General features: G+C 55.6%; 4 protein-coding genes across 4 annotated transcripts; 2 read left to right on the top strand and 2 right to left on the bottom strand.

Annotated features, from left to right (window-relative positions):
- Positions 1-485: 485 nt before the first annotated feature.
- On the top strand, positions 486-3,383 carry NCS57_01028800 (Histone-lysine N-methyltransferase, H3 lysine-36 specific; the record flags this gene model as incomplete). Its single annotated transcript, XM_053060036.1, has 3 exons — positions 486-879; positions 940-2,549; positions 2,601-3,383. 3 exons carry the CDS (start codon positions 486-488, stop codon positions 3,381-3,383), a joined length of 2,787 nt encoding a protein of 928 aa, XP_052910430.1.
- Positions 3,384-4,094: 711 nt separating this feature from the next.
- NCS57_01028700 (DUF2431 domain-containing protein) lies at positions 4,095-5,153 on the bottom strand (the record flags this gene model as incomplete). Its single annotated transcript, XM_053060035.1, has 1 exon — positions 4,095-5,153. Exon 1 carries the CDS (start codon positions 5,127-5,129, stop codon positions 4,095-4,097), a length of 1,035 nt encoding a protein of 344 aa, XP_052910429.1. The 5' UTR covers positions 5,130-5,153.
- Positions 5,154-7,321: 2,168 nt separating this feature from the next.
- NCS57_01028600 (uncharacterized protein) lies at positions 7,322-11,616 on the top strand (the record flags this gene model as incomplete). Its single annotated transcript, XM_053060034.1, has 4 exons — positions 7,322-7,798; positions 7,893-7,988; positions 8,104-10,876; positions 10,970-11,616. 4 exons carry the CDS (start codon positions 7,322-7,324, stop codon positions 11,614-11,616), a joined length of 3,993 nt encoding a protein of 1,330 aa, XP_052910428.1.
- Positions 11,617-12,783: 1,167 nt separating this feature from the next.
- NCS57_01028500 (ThiF domain-containing protein) lies at positions 12,784-14,588 on the bottom strand (the record flags this gene model as incomplete). The annotated part of the gene is made up of 2 exons (XM_053060033.1): positions 12,784-14,183; positions 14,234-14,588. 2 exons carry the CDS (start codon positions 14,586-14,588, stop codon positions 12,784-12,786), a joined length of 1,755 nt encoding a protein of 584 aa, XP_052910427.1.
- Positions 14,589-15,403: the final 815 nt, after the last annotated feature.

Here is a 15,403-nt window from a genome sequence, read left to right as displayed (position 1 = left end):
TTTATTTCTCGACCTTCGTGAACGCATCGGGTCTTTTTTGGTCGGGGATTCGGGGGTATAAAATTCCGCCTCCAACATGCTATTTTGCCATGGCTTGACCGAGTCGGCGGAATGAGCGTTCTGGACTCGAGATCGGCTTTGTCCCTCCATCATCCTCTGTAATCGTGGATGCACGGCCTTGAAGTGTCCTGGCCTCATTTCCTCGCCTCGCTGCTCTCGCGCGTGACCATTCGACCCTGAAGTTGGCCTCGATCGCTCTCTCTCTAGGCTCGGCTTCCCGCTTCATTTCTCCCCCATGCGCCGTTGCTCGCTCCACCACGTCCACGCTCCACACTCTCGCTGTCCTCGGAACAGCCATTCCTCGCGTCTTTGTCTTTGCTAGGCTCCTGGTGCTTCTACGTATCCAACGCGACCGTTCCTTTCTTCGATAGCAATCGGAAATCCTTTCGAAACCCGGCCCTCGAGCCATCGCTTCTCATGTACTGATGGAGGATGACGAGTATACGACCAGCAAAATGGGGGAAATCAAGCTCGAGGAGGGCGCGAACGGCGCGCGCGTGAAGCAGGAAGGCAGCGCTTCCATGTCCACTACCAACGATAGCCACGACGGATCCCGATCGCCAACCGCGTCACACGATGGTGTCAAGTCGCGCAGCGAAAGCGCGGACACGCCGAGCTCGACCAAGCCTCCAAGGTTGTCTCGAAAAGCCTCCCAGAAATTGGCCGCCACCCGCGAACCCGTCCTTTTCGACCACCTTCCGGACGTGACCACCGAGTCCTACAACTTCTTCCAGGTCATACCCGACTGTCTTTACGGCTCAAAGCACCTCGGATCTACAGATAACGACTCCCTGGACTGCGAGTGTCGAGAGGAATGGCGTACGTCTCCAACTATTTCGGCTGCGAATAAGTTATGATTGTGCTAATTGGCATTTCTAGGCGATGGCGAGAACCTTGCTTGTGGCGAGGATTCGGATTGCATCAACCGAGCGACCAAGATGGAGTGCAGCGCCGAGGCTGGAAATTGTGGAGGCGGCTGCCAAAACCAGCGATTCCAGCGCAAGCAATACGCCACTGTGTCTGTCATCAAGACGGAAAAGAAGGGATTTGGACTTCGAGCGGACGCGGACCTGCAGCCCAACGACTTTGTCTATGAGTACATCGGCGAGGTGATCAACGAGCCCACTTTCCGGCGTCGTATGCTTCAGTACGATGAAGAGGGCATCAAGCACTTCTACTTTATGTCTCTGAACAAGAGCGAATTTGTGGACGCAACCAAGAAGGGAAACCTGGGTCGCTTCTGCAACCACTCGTGCAACCCCAACTGCTATGTGGACAAGTGGGTGGTTGGAGACAAGCTTCGGATGGGCATCTTCACATTGCGCAAGATCCAGTCCGGCGAAGAATTGGTCTTCAACTACAACGTCGATCGATATGGCGCTGATCCTCAACCCTGTTACTGCGGCGAGCCAAACTGCGTGGGCTTCATCGGCGGCAAGACACAAACTGAGCGCGCCACTAAATTGCCGACCGCCACAGTCGAGGCGCTCGGTATTGATGGTGGTGACGGTTGGGACACGTCGGTTGCAAAGAAGCCTCGGAAGAAGAAGCCTGACGAGGACGACGAGGAATACGTCAACAGCATACAGCCGCGTAGCCTCAGCGAAGACGACGCCCGAAAGGTCATGGCTACCCTTATGCAGTGCAAAGAGAAGTGGATCGCCGTCAAGCTCCTCGAACGTATCCAGCGATGCGACGATGAGCGTGTCATCCACTGTGTCATGCGGATGCACGCCTACCAGATTCTCAAGACAACACTCAACACCTTTCTTGACGATCACAACCTTGTCATTCAGATCCTGACAATACTTGACAAGTTCCCTCGCTTGACGAGGAACAAGATTCAGGACTCCAAGATCGAGGCGACAGTTGAAGGCTTAACACGATCCGACAATGAAGACGTGGCAACCCGGTCCAAGAAGCTCCTCGATGAATGGAGCAAGTTGGAGATGGGCTATCGAATTCGACGACGGAAGTTTGATCCCAATGCGCCCACTGCTAACTCGTTTGAGGAGCGCAGGGGAGCAGGCCGAGAGGATGAGGCAGCCCAGTCGACGTCCAAGACTACATCGCCATTCAACAACGTTGAAGTGCCAAAGGGTCCTCGGAATAGTGTGCCCCAGAGGAACAATGCCTTCTTCCACAATGGCGGACGCCCGCGACGAGCACCCTTCAACGCAGCGCTACCTCGGGGGTGGTTCACTGCCAAGGATGCAGCGGGTAACACTTACTTCTATAACAAGCAGGGGGTTACCACTTGGCAGAAGCCGACCCAGCCAGCTGCAGAGCCAGTTGCAAAGGCACCATCCAAAGCCATGAAGGAGCAATTAGCTATCCAGAGCATCATCGATCAAGTCACAGAGAAGGGGACACCGAAACATCCCACAGTCTCAACACCCAAAGCCGCTGAAACTCCGACTAAGGAGCCCAAGCCAGAGAAGTGGCGGTCTCTCCCAATCGAAAAGCAAATGAAGATTTACGAGAATACGGTATGTTGGCCAAAAGACTTGATCTAGGTCTCTTCTAACAACAACGTACAGCTATTCCCTCATATCAAGCATGTGCTCGACAAATTCCATCACAAACTTCCTAAGGAGGAGCTCAAGCGGCTAGGCAAAGATATTGCCAAGAAGCTTGTCGCTTCGGATTATAAGAATAATCGAGTGGGCGATCCCAGCTCACCACTCAGTGACAAGCAGGCCAAGAAGATGAAGAAGTTTGTCAACGACTTTTTGGACCGCGCCGTGGAGAAATACGGTGAGCATCAGAAGCGCAAGGCCGCCCGAGCGGCACAAAAGCAGACCAAGGATGGCGAAGGCCTTGACGGAAGGGCAGATCGCAATGGAGGTTCTGCTGCTGACAGACTGGCCGGTTCTTCTCACGCAAAGGACGACGTGCCTATGGCGGACGAGGTGGACGAGGCTGCATTGTCAGACAATGATGGTCCTAGGTCCTCGACCAGCCCTGATCGTAAACGGAAGCGAGAAGTTGAAGTTGAGGCGTCAGGATCCCCGTCTCTTGCTTCATCTGAGGGGCCGACAGTGAAAAGGGTGAGGGAGGACGAGATGGATGAACCTAGCCCACCACCACCCCCTCCTCCTCCTCCGCAATCAGCCATGGAGGATGTCATCACTGCTGAACAGCAGGCCCTCCGTGAGCAGGAGGAGGCCCTCATGAGGGAAAACGAGGAGGCACAGAGACTCGAGGACGAAGCCAACCGCACCAAGTGCACGGAAGATGCCATAAGGGGCGCCGAGGAGGACGCACCGATTGCTTCGAACGAGCCATCCCAGCTGAGCCATGAAGCCCAGGGATCGGTGTAACGGAGACAACTGCATGACGGACGAGCAGAATGGGGCTACAGAACAGGAGTTGCGGGGCTATTGAGAGGTCAAACTGCGGTTACCTAGGAGCACTAATGGAGCTGGTTTGGGGCATAATTCTATCTGCATTTCAGGAGTTTGAGGGCCAATACCAGGCGAGTTGTACCACCATTACTATATAAAAGGCAGGCATTTTTCTGCACCTTTCGTCCACGGGTCACTCACGAAGGAGGAGACTTCGACATTTGTTATACATACCACGCGCGTCCTTATCTGATTGGGACTACTACCGAAACGGCGCATTCTGGTGTTGCGGGAAGAACGAACATTACTCGTGTACATGCTATTTGCGGGGATTGCGAGCTGGCGAATTGGGAATAGGCCGAGGACCAAGATTTGGGTGGGCTTTTTATTGTGAGGATGATCCTGGGATGGTTGGCGTTCACCATGGGCGAGGCGGCAGAGGAGGACGAATCATATACCCCCTGTATCATTAACGCATGTACGCAATCTGCACTCGTCTTTGGAGGTATCGGGAGTGTGCAATGCAGGTATTTGAAGAGAAACACATGTTCAATGCTATGCTTAATGCTGTCCAGTCAAAAGCGCCATACGCCATACGAATAAGATGCTCCGCGCTGGCCCATCCCCAACCAAGCTTATATCAATGTGCCAAACAACCGTCTCTGCGCCGCTCTCTTATATGATTTCTTAGTCCTCATCGTCGGAGGAATCGTCACCCTTCCGCCTCTTCTTCCCCGTCACCGGGACAATATCTTCCTTCTTCTTAAACACATAACTCCTCGACGCCCTCTGTTCACCCTTCCACCCAGTCTCACTTATCTCCCCCTTTGCGTTCCTCACGACACCCAACGTCCGCGCATGCCTGTACCCGGGGTACGCGCGCGCCTGGAAGCGAAAACTGCGCTCGACCTGGAGCCCGGCGTGGCGCGCGAGGTCGCGGACGTTCCAGAGGGTGTAGGGCTCGCCCTCGAAGAGCGTGACGACGATTGCAGCGCCGGGCGCGAGGGCGGGGATGGCGCGCTCGAAGAAGGACACGAGGAGGGACTGGTTGTAGCGCACCTGACGGTTGACGTCGGTGGACTTGCCGCCGACGTGGGGGAAGTTGAAGATGATGCGGTCGAACCCGGCGGACCGCGTGAGGGAGGCGGGGAGCTTGGTCGCGTCGATATTGTAGAGGAGCTGGTTATTTGGTGTGAGTTTGCGCTTGCGCCTGGGGGGTTGGTCTGGATCGTCCGAGTCGTAGTAGTCGTCTTCCTCGTTGTCGCTATCTTGATCGGAGCCCTGGCTATCGTTCTCGTCGTCGCCATCATTTTCGCCGCCCTCGGTAGGCTTTGTAGAAGTGTCTTTGTCTTCCTCGTGGGCCTTCTCGGGTTTGGGAGCCTCGCCGCGAATCACAGCGATGTTGCCGTCAACATGAGGGTACTTGGCTTGAAGCTCCTCGGCATCCTTCTCCAGGACAGTCGCAGTGACATTGGCACAGCCATGATGCTGAACAATGGACGCGGCGAAGCTCAGGTCACCTTCGCCGACGAGCAGGATGCGGTGATGAGGCTCAAAGGGGATCGTGGGCTTCTCGTCGACCTGGCGCTGCTGCTTACTCTTTCCCTTCTTGGGGCCATTGTGCGCCTTTTGCTGCTCCTGCTTGTGCTGCTGCGGATGCTTCTTGGGCCCCCTGGCCTGCGCATTCTGATGCGACAGCTTCCGCTTCTTTCCCATGGTCATGCGCGCGCGGTGACTTGTTATCACAGGATGGAAGTGAGGTTTGTTGCACGTGAGGGCGGGCGGTCAACTTTTTTTTTTTTCTTTAATCCGTCTAATCCGGATCGGGGAAGTGTGATTGGCCGCGGACACCGTTGCTAACATTTTTAGCTCCCCCGGCCCCTCGGGAAGCGCCCACCGCGTAGCCTTGCCTTGCGAAATGCGGAGCGCCGCACGTGGGTAGGGGGTGTACCTGGTGGTTCAGGGTATGTGACAGTTATGACGACGTGAGACGAAGGAAGCGTGAGTAAAGACGAGACGAGAGGGATTGGAGATGGGATCAAGATTGGCTGGTTATGGATGCAATGCACACAATCTTAGTTGCACTACGTGTATGCATCAAGCACGGGTTCTCGTAGTGAGGTGACTGGCTCGTACATTAGCACCATCGAGCCCGACATAATCTCCGTTGATGAGTGGAGGCCGCAACCTCGTCAGGTAATTCATGCAGAGCGTTGTGTAAAGCGCAACGACTGAAAGAGACTTTAAAGCTAACATATTCATTCACGGCCCTATTTGGAATAATTTGAAAGTACGTTAGACCTCTATGCATCACAATGCCATTGACGCGCTTGAGTTGAGCCTGCATTGATTGGTATGCATCCATCCATCGTCAACCTGCAGTGCATTCTGCAACCGGGATGAAACTACTGGTCACTGACAAAAGAAGGAATATCTTAGAGAGCAACACCACACCTGCAAACGCATTTAATGAAACTGATCATTCTTATCTGAATAGGAACAATACAGACAATACAACACCGCATCTTGTCCGAATGTCCGAAGGCCGTGCAACAACTGGTGGTGTGTGCCCAACCGGATCCACCGCCGTCAGGAAACAGGACGAACAGCTGTTACAAAGGTACGGTGTAGCGGTCCCGGGTCTGGCCTGGGTAGGTACAGTTTGTATACGTAGCATTCTCATGCGGCCGAGTGCGCAGATTCAGCAACCAGATCTCGTGCGAGTGAATGAGCGACGGTCAAGGGCCGCCCACCCCCAGTTCAGTTGGGTGGCATGAGCCGATTTTCACCGTGACGAAGCTGCGTCTAATAAAAAGACGGCTTCAAGCGCCACTAGTAGGGGCGGCTTTGTTGGGTCATGCTGTAAATGGCGATGAACCTGAGTTGTTTGCCTTTTCCCCTCAATGACTCGAGCTGATCCGTTTGTTCATTGTGACTGCCTGCATTCCTGCATCAACAGACCTGGCACCGCGGCAAACGTGTGCAATTTACCCTTTGTAGACAGTCCGAGAGAGGAATAAAAAAAAACAAGCATCCCTACCGAGAGCATCCGGAGGTGCCCTTGTGCTCCAAGAATGGAGACCCTGATGAGAGACAGGGGGTGCCCGTCGTTTGGGGGACCTGTTCCAGTGGGCTTACAGCGGACCTACTGGGGTCCTGCAGTGCAAGAGCTGGGTCCCCACTCCCGTCTCCAGGGTCATCAAGCAGCGTTGGCGCGCTGGCACCCGCTGGCACTGCCCGTCACTGGCGGCCGGGTACCTCTGGGCCAGATTATTGGGGATCCATTGACTCCAGAGATGGAGCGAAAAAGGGTTACCTACTGACACCAGACACTCGAGGCGCTTTCCGTCTCATTGAACCTCCTTCACTTCCACCACAACCGCAAACAACAGGTCGACCTCAAACACATCATCACCACCGTCATTGTCGACGTGCTATCACAGTCCTCAGCACGTTTACGCGTTTGGTCGTTTTTCCCTCCTCTGCTCGTCGTTCGGCCGCGCGCTGTCTTTGTTTCTGCCGCCCGCCGATTGGCGAAAACTTCTGACCTATACGTACCCATACCCTTTCTCAGATTCTCGTCACTTTCAACATCCATCCAAATCCCGTAATACTCAGATCACTTGCACTTGCACCAGCTCTCGCCGCGCCCTTTTCACCATCGCGCGCTCATGTCAATCTCTGCTTCTCCCGCCTTCACTTGATCAGCAAAGCTCTTTATCGCGGTAAAGTCACGCACGTCTCGTTTTCACACCTTACTTGACCCCCCTGCCGCCTGGCGCGTGGCACATTCTTACCTTTGGTCTCTCTCATCTCTCACACCCCCAAAAACCTGTCACTCGACCCGCTACTCCAGAGCATTCACCTTTACCTGCACCCACCTACCTACATGTACATGATCCATCACGTCCATCATGGCTGAGATCGGATCTCCCGCGAGGGAACCTTCCACCCGCGGCCGCGGTCGTGGTGGAAGAGGTCGCGGTGGACGAGGCAGAGGTGGTGGCAGAGGAGGCTCTACTGCTGCCGTGTCCAAGGCCGCTGCCACAAAGCCCGGCCGTGGCGGATCACGAAGAGGAAGAGCCAAGAACTTTTCCGACTCGCGTGTCCAAGCTGCCTACGAGCGTCAAAGACACCTCAAGCACACATATTCAGTCATCGCCCAGGCTCTCAGACCCGCCCTGTCTGAATTCGCAGAGCGCGCTATTGAGGAGGCCATCCAACATCCCGAGAAGTGCAAACACTACAGTGCTTTCGCCCCTGCCATTCTTCAGCTGAGGCAGAATCTCGACACCAAACTTGCTGAGCACAAGCGACGCCTCGACAAGGACCTCGAGCTTGCCGAGCACCTGTTCAACGCCGACAACTACGTGGCCGAGCAGGAGTTCAAGGTACGTTTTCGCTTCTGCTCCCGGCCTGACGTTGGTCCCCGGCGGAGATTTCCCTGACAATCTTGGCACCCATTGTACTGACCAAACCCCACAGAACGGCTTTGAAGAGATTGAAGAGCAATTCTACGAGGGCACAGAGAACCGCCTACGCATTCTCGACTCTCTTGCTAAGAAGGGATTGCCTGTTGATGTAAGTCGAAAATTTCCCTTTGTCACCAATTTCATCCCTACTCTCACACATCACAAAATCCATTCCCACCCGCTGCGGTAATTGGTGGTGCAACTGCTGACACATCTCACTCAAGATTGTCGACGAACAGTATGAGTACAAGATCATCTCGGATGAGCACTTCGACAACGAGTTTGGCATCTATGAGGCCTACAAAGATGGCCATCTCGTCCCCTACCCCTCTCGTGTTGAAGGTACCGAGATGTGGCAAAAGGCACGCGACGCCGAGGCTGCCATCGCCGCCGCCGCTGCCGCCGCTCCTACTAAGGGCCGTGGTCGCCGTGCTATCAACAAGCGAAGAGCACAGGAGCAGCCCGAAGGCCAGCCAACTCCCAAGAAGAGCACGAGAAGCTCAGCTTCTCCTGCAATTCCCCCTCCAGCACCCGCCAAGGGCCTTCTCGCTTCCGCTGCCGAAGTCGAGGCTACTCCAACAGGTACGCCACCTGAGTCGGACTCGCCTCCTGCGTCCCCTGAGCCTCCTGCGCTCCGAAACGGCATGCCACCTCCCGCTGCCATTGCTACTGCCATTTCCAAGGCCCAGAATGCTACCAAGCTTTCCGCTCGCGAGAAGAGCCCTCCACTGCCCAAGGGTATTGCGGAGGCTGATGAGTATGGTTTCCGAATCTATAATCAACGGCCATCGATGCGGGAGAAGGGCATTAACAGTCGTATCCTCACTCCCCACCATGACTATTTCGACGGTTGGCAGATCGGCTTCAGAGATACTACCAACGATGCCACCAAGGGCCACACTCGGGCCAAGCGCGGCAAGTACCTCGATGGCCCCAACAGCAACGGCTTTCATTTTGACATCTGGTGTGCCGGCTACGACTATTCGGCCTTGACCCCCGAGGACTTTGACCAAGACATGGTCAAGCTCTATGGTGTCCATCCCAGATATGGCATCATCTTGCCCAACAGCGTTCATCCCAACATCCCGAAGACGCCATACGTCATGCCCGGCAAGCCTGTTGTCTACATCGCGAACCCTTCCGGCAGAATCTCACATGCCTCTCGCTCTTTCCTCAAGACTGTCAACCATCGCCGTTCTGAGGATGCGCCCTGGCGTACCAAGATTGGAGCCTCAATGAGACGCTTCTGCAAGCTCGAAGAGATCCAGGAGGATGACATTGATGTCGCCGAATACGTCCGTTCTGACGAGGAACTTCGAAGCAAGTCCTTGGGCACTGCCATCAAGGAGTTGGAGGCTAGACCTGTTGTCAGCGAGGTGCCTTCTGAGGCAGAGGAGTCCGAGGCGGAGGAGGAGCCTGCTCCTCAACCCGAAGCCGGATTTACCGACCTCTCTGTTCTGACTTATGCCAGCGCTTTCCTGGAAGCTCAGGAATCGAACAAGGCTCCCAAGCCCGCACCCAAACCCGCTCGTTATGACGCGATCCGTGATGTCTTTACCGACTCGAAGCCTGCCGCTGCTCCTGAGCCCGAACCCAGCTCCAGCACCGGCCTTGACCTCTTGGCTGAGCTGAGCAGTGTCGTGAGCATCTCTAACCAGCCTGCTCCCAGCAGAGAGATGATCCAAGCCCAAGATGACGTCGCGGCTCCCGAGTCTATCATGGCATACGAGCCCGCTCCCATGCATGAGCCTATGGTTATCCAAGACCAGCAGCCTTATCCTGATGCCAGTGTCAACGGCATTGCTCCCACACAGGTAGGCCCTCATGCCATGCACGAAGTCGACCCCCGAAGCTCGCTTCCTCGAAGCAATGAACTCCCACCTGTCACCCCAAGCCAGGTTCCCGTGGATCCCCGATACGGTCCCATCGACGTTCCTCAAGGCTACCTGCACCAACCCCGTGCACAGCCGCCGATGCAACCGGGCGGCCCGGTGCATGGCCATCCTGGGGAAACCATGCCCTATCCCCCCATGCATGAACACGCTGTGCCACAGCATCAGCCGGTGCGACCTTCTGAGTACGCGCCTCACCCGCCTCCAGGACACCCGGCTCAGGACCAGGGAGCGTACCTTTCGCATAGTGGCTACCCGAACCCGTCGAACCCAGACCACCGTGATAGTCACATGGCTGCCGGACGTCCCATCGACCCGGGATACCCTCCTCGCCGCATGAGTGGTTACGCTGCTGAGACTCCCAGCTACTCTCGAGCGTACTGGTCGCAGCCCCCTCAGGGCCCCCCTCCTGGTCCCTCCGGCGTGCCAGTCCCACCTGTGTCGGCTCCAGGCCCAGGACCTTCTCACTATCACTCACCCGCCCCCCCTGCAGCTCGAATCCCATTCTCTCACAATGCCAGCACTGAGCCTCTGCCTCCTCTGCGACCGCCGCGAGGACGCAACCAGTCTATCCAGGATGAGACTCTGCTCGAGCCCAGTCTACGATCTGCTGGCCATGGTAACATGGGGAACTCGTATTACCCTCCAGGTCCTCCACGCAACTACCATCGAGGCTACCCAGGCCCTGAGCAGCACGCGCCGCTGCAGCCGATCGCGACTGATCGTATTCTGCCAAACCCGCAGACCACGGGGCAGGGATATATCACCTCGCCTCACCAGGGCTTTGCACACCAGGTCCTGTCTCCAACGTATGCGAATCCCCCTCCCATGCCTCCACATATGGCTCAAAGCCCGCAAGACAATTCTCAGGGTCTTCCCAACCCGGTTCATCGTCATCGATCCACCCCTTCCGGGTCATCTGATGCCGGGAACAAGTACCGAAAGCTCCAGCCAGCTCCTGTCCCTGCGCATCGAGCCTGGCCTAACAAGCCCGAGCTCAAGACCATCCCGTACGACCACAAAGAGACAGGACTAGCGGCAGCGCTCCCCAGCTCCGGTCCTACCCAGATCCGAGGCTGGAACGTCAACCAGCCACGCAAGCGAGGTAAGGCGGACAAGAACGAACGTGGAGAGCTAGGCCAAGATCAAGACGCCCGATAGGGTGGTGGCAGCTCTTCCTCAACGCCATCTCAACAAGCTCTACCCACCAAGACTTCCTTCAAGTCTGTCCGGTTTGCCAAGCCACTCATTGGTCTCCCGCCTCTGGCCCCGAAGTCCAAGAGCAAAGATACTGCTGCCGAGCCTCAGTCGATTCTCAAAGCTGAAAAGAAGTCTACGAAGAAGACTACGAAGAAGACTGCGGAGAAGCCCGCAAAGAAGGCCGTGAAGAAGCCTGTGGACGAGTCTGAGGACGAATATATGGAGAAGCCTGCTGACACCAACGGCTCATCCATCTCCAAGGACAATGTGTTGTCCGACCCTGAAGACAATCCGAACAAGCGACGCCTACGACCTAGAAAACGCAAGAATACGGAGACAGAGCCGGTCGAGGCTGACGTTCCACCTGTGGCCAAGAAGCCAAGAACTACGAAGGCCGCTAAGTCCAAGACTACGGAGCAAGCCCCTGCTAGCACTGAAGTTCAGCCCACTATAAAGAAACCCAGAACTATCAAGGCGGTGAAGTCCAAGAACGCAGCTACCAAGACCACTGCCTCCTCTCGTATCACTGACGAACCCCTCGAGAATGAGGAGGCTTCCACTGAGGCTGACATTCCCAAGGAGACCCAGGTCAACGGAGATGAGTCGACTGCCGCCAAGGCCAACACCGACGAGGAAGAGTCTTGAACTTAATCTCGAAAAGAAATGGCGATGAATACTACTCATCCTGGCTGAGAGCTACTCTCTTTAATGCCATTGCAGCATAGCTGCTACGATACCCTTGTTTTTTTTCATCAACGACGATTCTCAAAACTCCAGTACCAGGACGAAAGAGGATCAGAATCAGAACTGGAGGCATGTTCCTCCTTCGTTCGCATCGACGGCGTTAGGCGAACCAACCCCCTGGTCACAGCACACACCAGGGACAGATGATTTGCGTGTTATTGTTGTTTCCGTTTACCATATTCCCCGTCAGTTTCCCCCCAACTAATTTGCTCTCGTCGACGCTGGCTTCATTTGGTGGCACACTATAGTGCTGAACGCACTGAGGGAGGTTGAAAGCGGGTACCTGTTGCCCAGCCTGCAGGACTTGTCAACTTCCCCATCGTGTTCTTGTGTAAGAGTTACTTGGTTGCGGAAACAGAGGAAGGCATCAAATGGATGCTTCAGCAAGAGGACAGCCCGAGTGGCGTCCTACAAGCGATATAAAAAGGGGACTCGCATTTGTTTTTTGGAAGGGGGGATATACCGAGGACGATATACGAAGGCCGTGGAGGGACGCCCGTATATAGTCATGGCCAAGCAGCAAAATCGACGTGCATTAACTCATCAGTCTTATCATGTAACGTGAATAAGTGTATCATCGAGTCACACAGTTTGATTATAGCCGTGTAGGCAACAGTAAGGCAGCAGCATTGGGACGAATCATTCCTTTTGATAGCTGTGGAACGTGAAACGTACTGGCAGCACAGTGGTTGGTAGGTGAACCAGTGAAAGTCTGTTCAGATTGGATCACAATCGTAATGATCCAGGAGAGTGATGCGAGCTTTGAATGCCCTTTTTCAAGATTCCATGGGCGTGGTATGTCTTTTGATTTAATGTACAAAAAAGGTATCATCTATCCACGACGATCCATCCATCCATCCATCCACCCCCTTGACATCCATCCCAAACATCAAGATCAAGATCAAGATCAAGTAAATTAGCGCAAAAAAGCAGATCCTTTGCTCATCTCCTTTCCTCATCCCAAGAAATCTACTAGTCTTTGCGACGCGTCACTTCTTCCTCTAACTGGGTCTGTCGGCGAGGCTGATACCTTCTACACGACATGTTCCCCGTCGTGGTCTACCATCTCTAGTTTGCGCCCGCGTTACCGGGGTTCGCTGGTGCCTCCTGGGCAGGCTGCTCAGCCGTGGCTGCTGCGGGTTGCGGTGCTGCCTGCTGGGGGACTTGTTGAGGGTCCTGCTGAGGTGGGTGCTGAGGAGCCTGCGCAGGGTTGAATTGTTGCGTAGGGTCGGTCATGGCGGCGTCCTGCATGGCAAGGCCCATGCCGTTCTGCAGCCCACCGGGGATCATTATAGGATTGTTGTGGTGAGGCAGAGCGCCCATGGCGGTTGGGTCGATGCCCATAGGCAGGGCATCCATGCCTGTGGGAAGCATCATGGGGGCGGCGCCGTTGGGCACCTGGTGATCGGTGAGGAGTCCGGAGCCGAGGGAGCCCTCGGGGTGCAGAGGGTACATGAGGCCCTCCATGGTGTTACCGTCAAAGACGACCATGTTCTGGATGGGCTGCTGCGTCTGGCCGAGCACGTTGATGACATCCTGAGCGAGCTGACCACCGAGAATGGCGGCGACAGGGGAGATCTCGCTGACGAGGTTCTGGAGGAAGCTGCGCAGAAACTCTGGACGGAGGGTCTCGCTGGGGAGGCCGAGGGCCTTGTGCTTTTGGGTGGCAATCTGCGTGAACATCTTAAGGTCATCGCGATTGCTGGGGACGCGGCCGCCCTGGATCTGCATAAATTCCCATAGGGCGCGGAGACACGAGAGCGCAGGGGTCACGCTCTTGAGTCGTCGGCGGGACTGGGTATATTCTTCGGGAAGACCACCAACGTCGCTGGCGAGGAACCATGTGGAATAGAGCTCGCGCTTGGTGACAGACTCGATTGTTTTGGGGCCCTCCTTGCGGGTCTGAACGTCGACGATGGTGCGAGTGCGTGTCTCGGGGCCAGGGATGGTTGGTACGTTTCCGAGATCACGCTGGATGACATAGTCATGCTCGATGAGATCGCTGAAGATGAATCCGTAGAGACCGTGACAACCAGCGGCGTAGAATGCCTTGCAGTTCAGGCGGGTGGCGGTGTTGATGATGTTGAATGACTCGGGGTCAAGGTCAGTGGCAATAACGATGTCGAAGCCAGCAAAGTAACTGGGTCCCTTTGTCTTGACGCCTTCTGTGTCGACGTGGACACGAACGCGCGGGTTGAGTTTCTGGAGGGCGGCACTCGCAGCCTGAGCGCGGTTCTGGCCGATGATGCTGTCATCATCAGAGAGGAAGAACTGGGAGCCGCGATCGGCCTCAGTGACGACTGCGCCGTCCAAGAGGGTGAGAGAGCCAATGCCAGCGAGGACAAGGTTCTTTGCGATCTCGTTGGCGAGAGCCTTTATGGTGATGAGGAGAATGTTTGCGCTTTGAATCTTGGCCTGGGCGGCCATGCCCCAGAGGCGGATCTGGCGATCATAGAGAGCAATCTCATCTAAACGTGTTAGAGCTGGCGCATATGTGATTTGCTGGCGCGAGACTTACCAGCGCTGACCGTGGCAGGTGGTGCCACAGGAACACCAAAGACGTGAGGTTGGCCGTTTGGCATGGCCATTCCAGGCTGCATCATGAAGGCTGAGGGGTCTGCTAGAGGCATCTGCATGGCGGCCAACATGGTGGGATCCGCCATGAGTGTGGGATCAGGCATCATGCCGGCCATGGCTTCAGGGTTCATTGAGGCGAGGAGATGATCTGGTAGCTGAGGAATGGCGTTGCCGTTGCCGTTGAGGTTGGCGCCAGCGTCGACGGGAGGCATCGCAGCAGCCGCGCTGGCATCTGGGAGCTGCTGAGCCTGAGGCGCAACTGGAGGCTGGCCTTGGTTCTGGTTTGAGGCGTCCATCGGAAGAGACTCTGCGCGGAGGGGAAGAGGATAGGAGAGTGAGATTGATGAGTAGGCGGAGGCAGAAGATGCCCTTGTCGTTGTCTGCGATGTTGGCGCAAGGCTGCGAGGCTACTGAGCAAAGTCGCAAGAGGTTGTTATTGATGAGATGAGGCGAAACGCGCGTGACAAGGAATGCCCAGCCCGCTGGGTTATAAGCAGCTCTCGCAATCAGCCCAAGACCAAGACCCTCATGCGCCGTTTATTGCTGAGAAGGCAGGTATCCGAGATTGCAGGCGTAAACGAGGTGCGCCTCTTGGTGTTTGTTTGCTTGCTTGCTTACGTGCCCTTTTTGTGATATCATATACCGAATCTCGGAGGATGGTAGGTGCCTTTCAAGGTCGCAAGCTGGGAGAGTGAAGTTTACTGAGCTGGCCGTTGAGGATGCGCTTCTGATTGGTCGAAAGAAATTGTTAGTGGGATCGCCAGTGCGGCTGCGTGTGGGGGGGACAAACGCGCCCTGGGGAACGGGCTAAGGGGGATACATGAGAGTTGGATTGAACAGACAAATTGGGTGTGGATATGGGTGTATTCTATAGGTTGAATCTCATATGGAACTCACGGCTACTTGCAGTCTGTTCTCACAGTGTTCTCAGCTGGTGGTGATTTGCTTACAGCTCGCATGATGAAGCGGTTAGGTACCTACCGGGGAGAGGGAACCGGCATGGCGGTACCTGGGAGTCCAGTCACGTGTGACAAGCGCGGATGCACCTCTCGACCTATGGATTCGCAGATGAGGTTGGCTGTAAACCAAGACCGAGACAAGCAAACACAGG

Source organism: Fusarium keratoplasticum, chromosome 8 (genome assembly GCF_025433545.1).
Source record: "Fusarium keratoplasticum isolate Fu6.1 chromosome 8, whole genome shotgun sequence".
NCBI lineage: Eukaryota > Fungi > Ascomycota > Sordariomycetes > Hypocreales > Nectriaceae > Fusarium > Fusarium keratoplasticum.
Note: the sequence above shows the minus strand (reverse complement) of the source record. Positions and strands in the feature narration are given on the sequence as shown.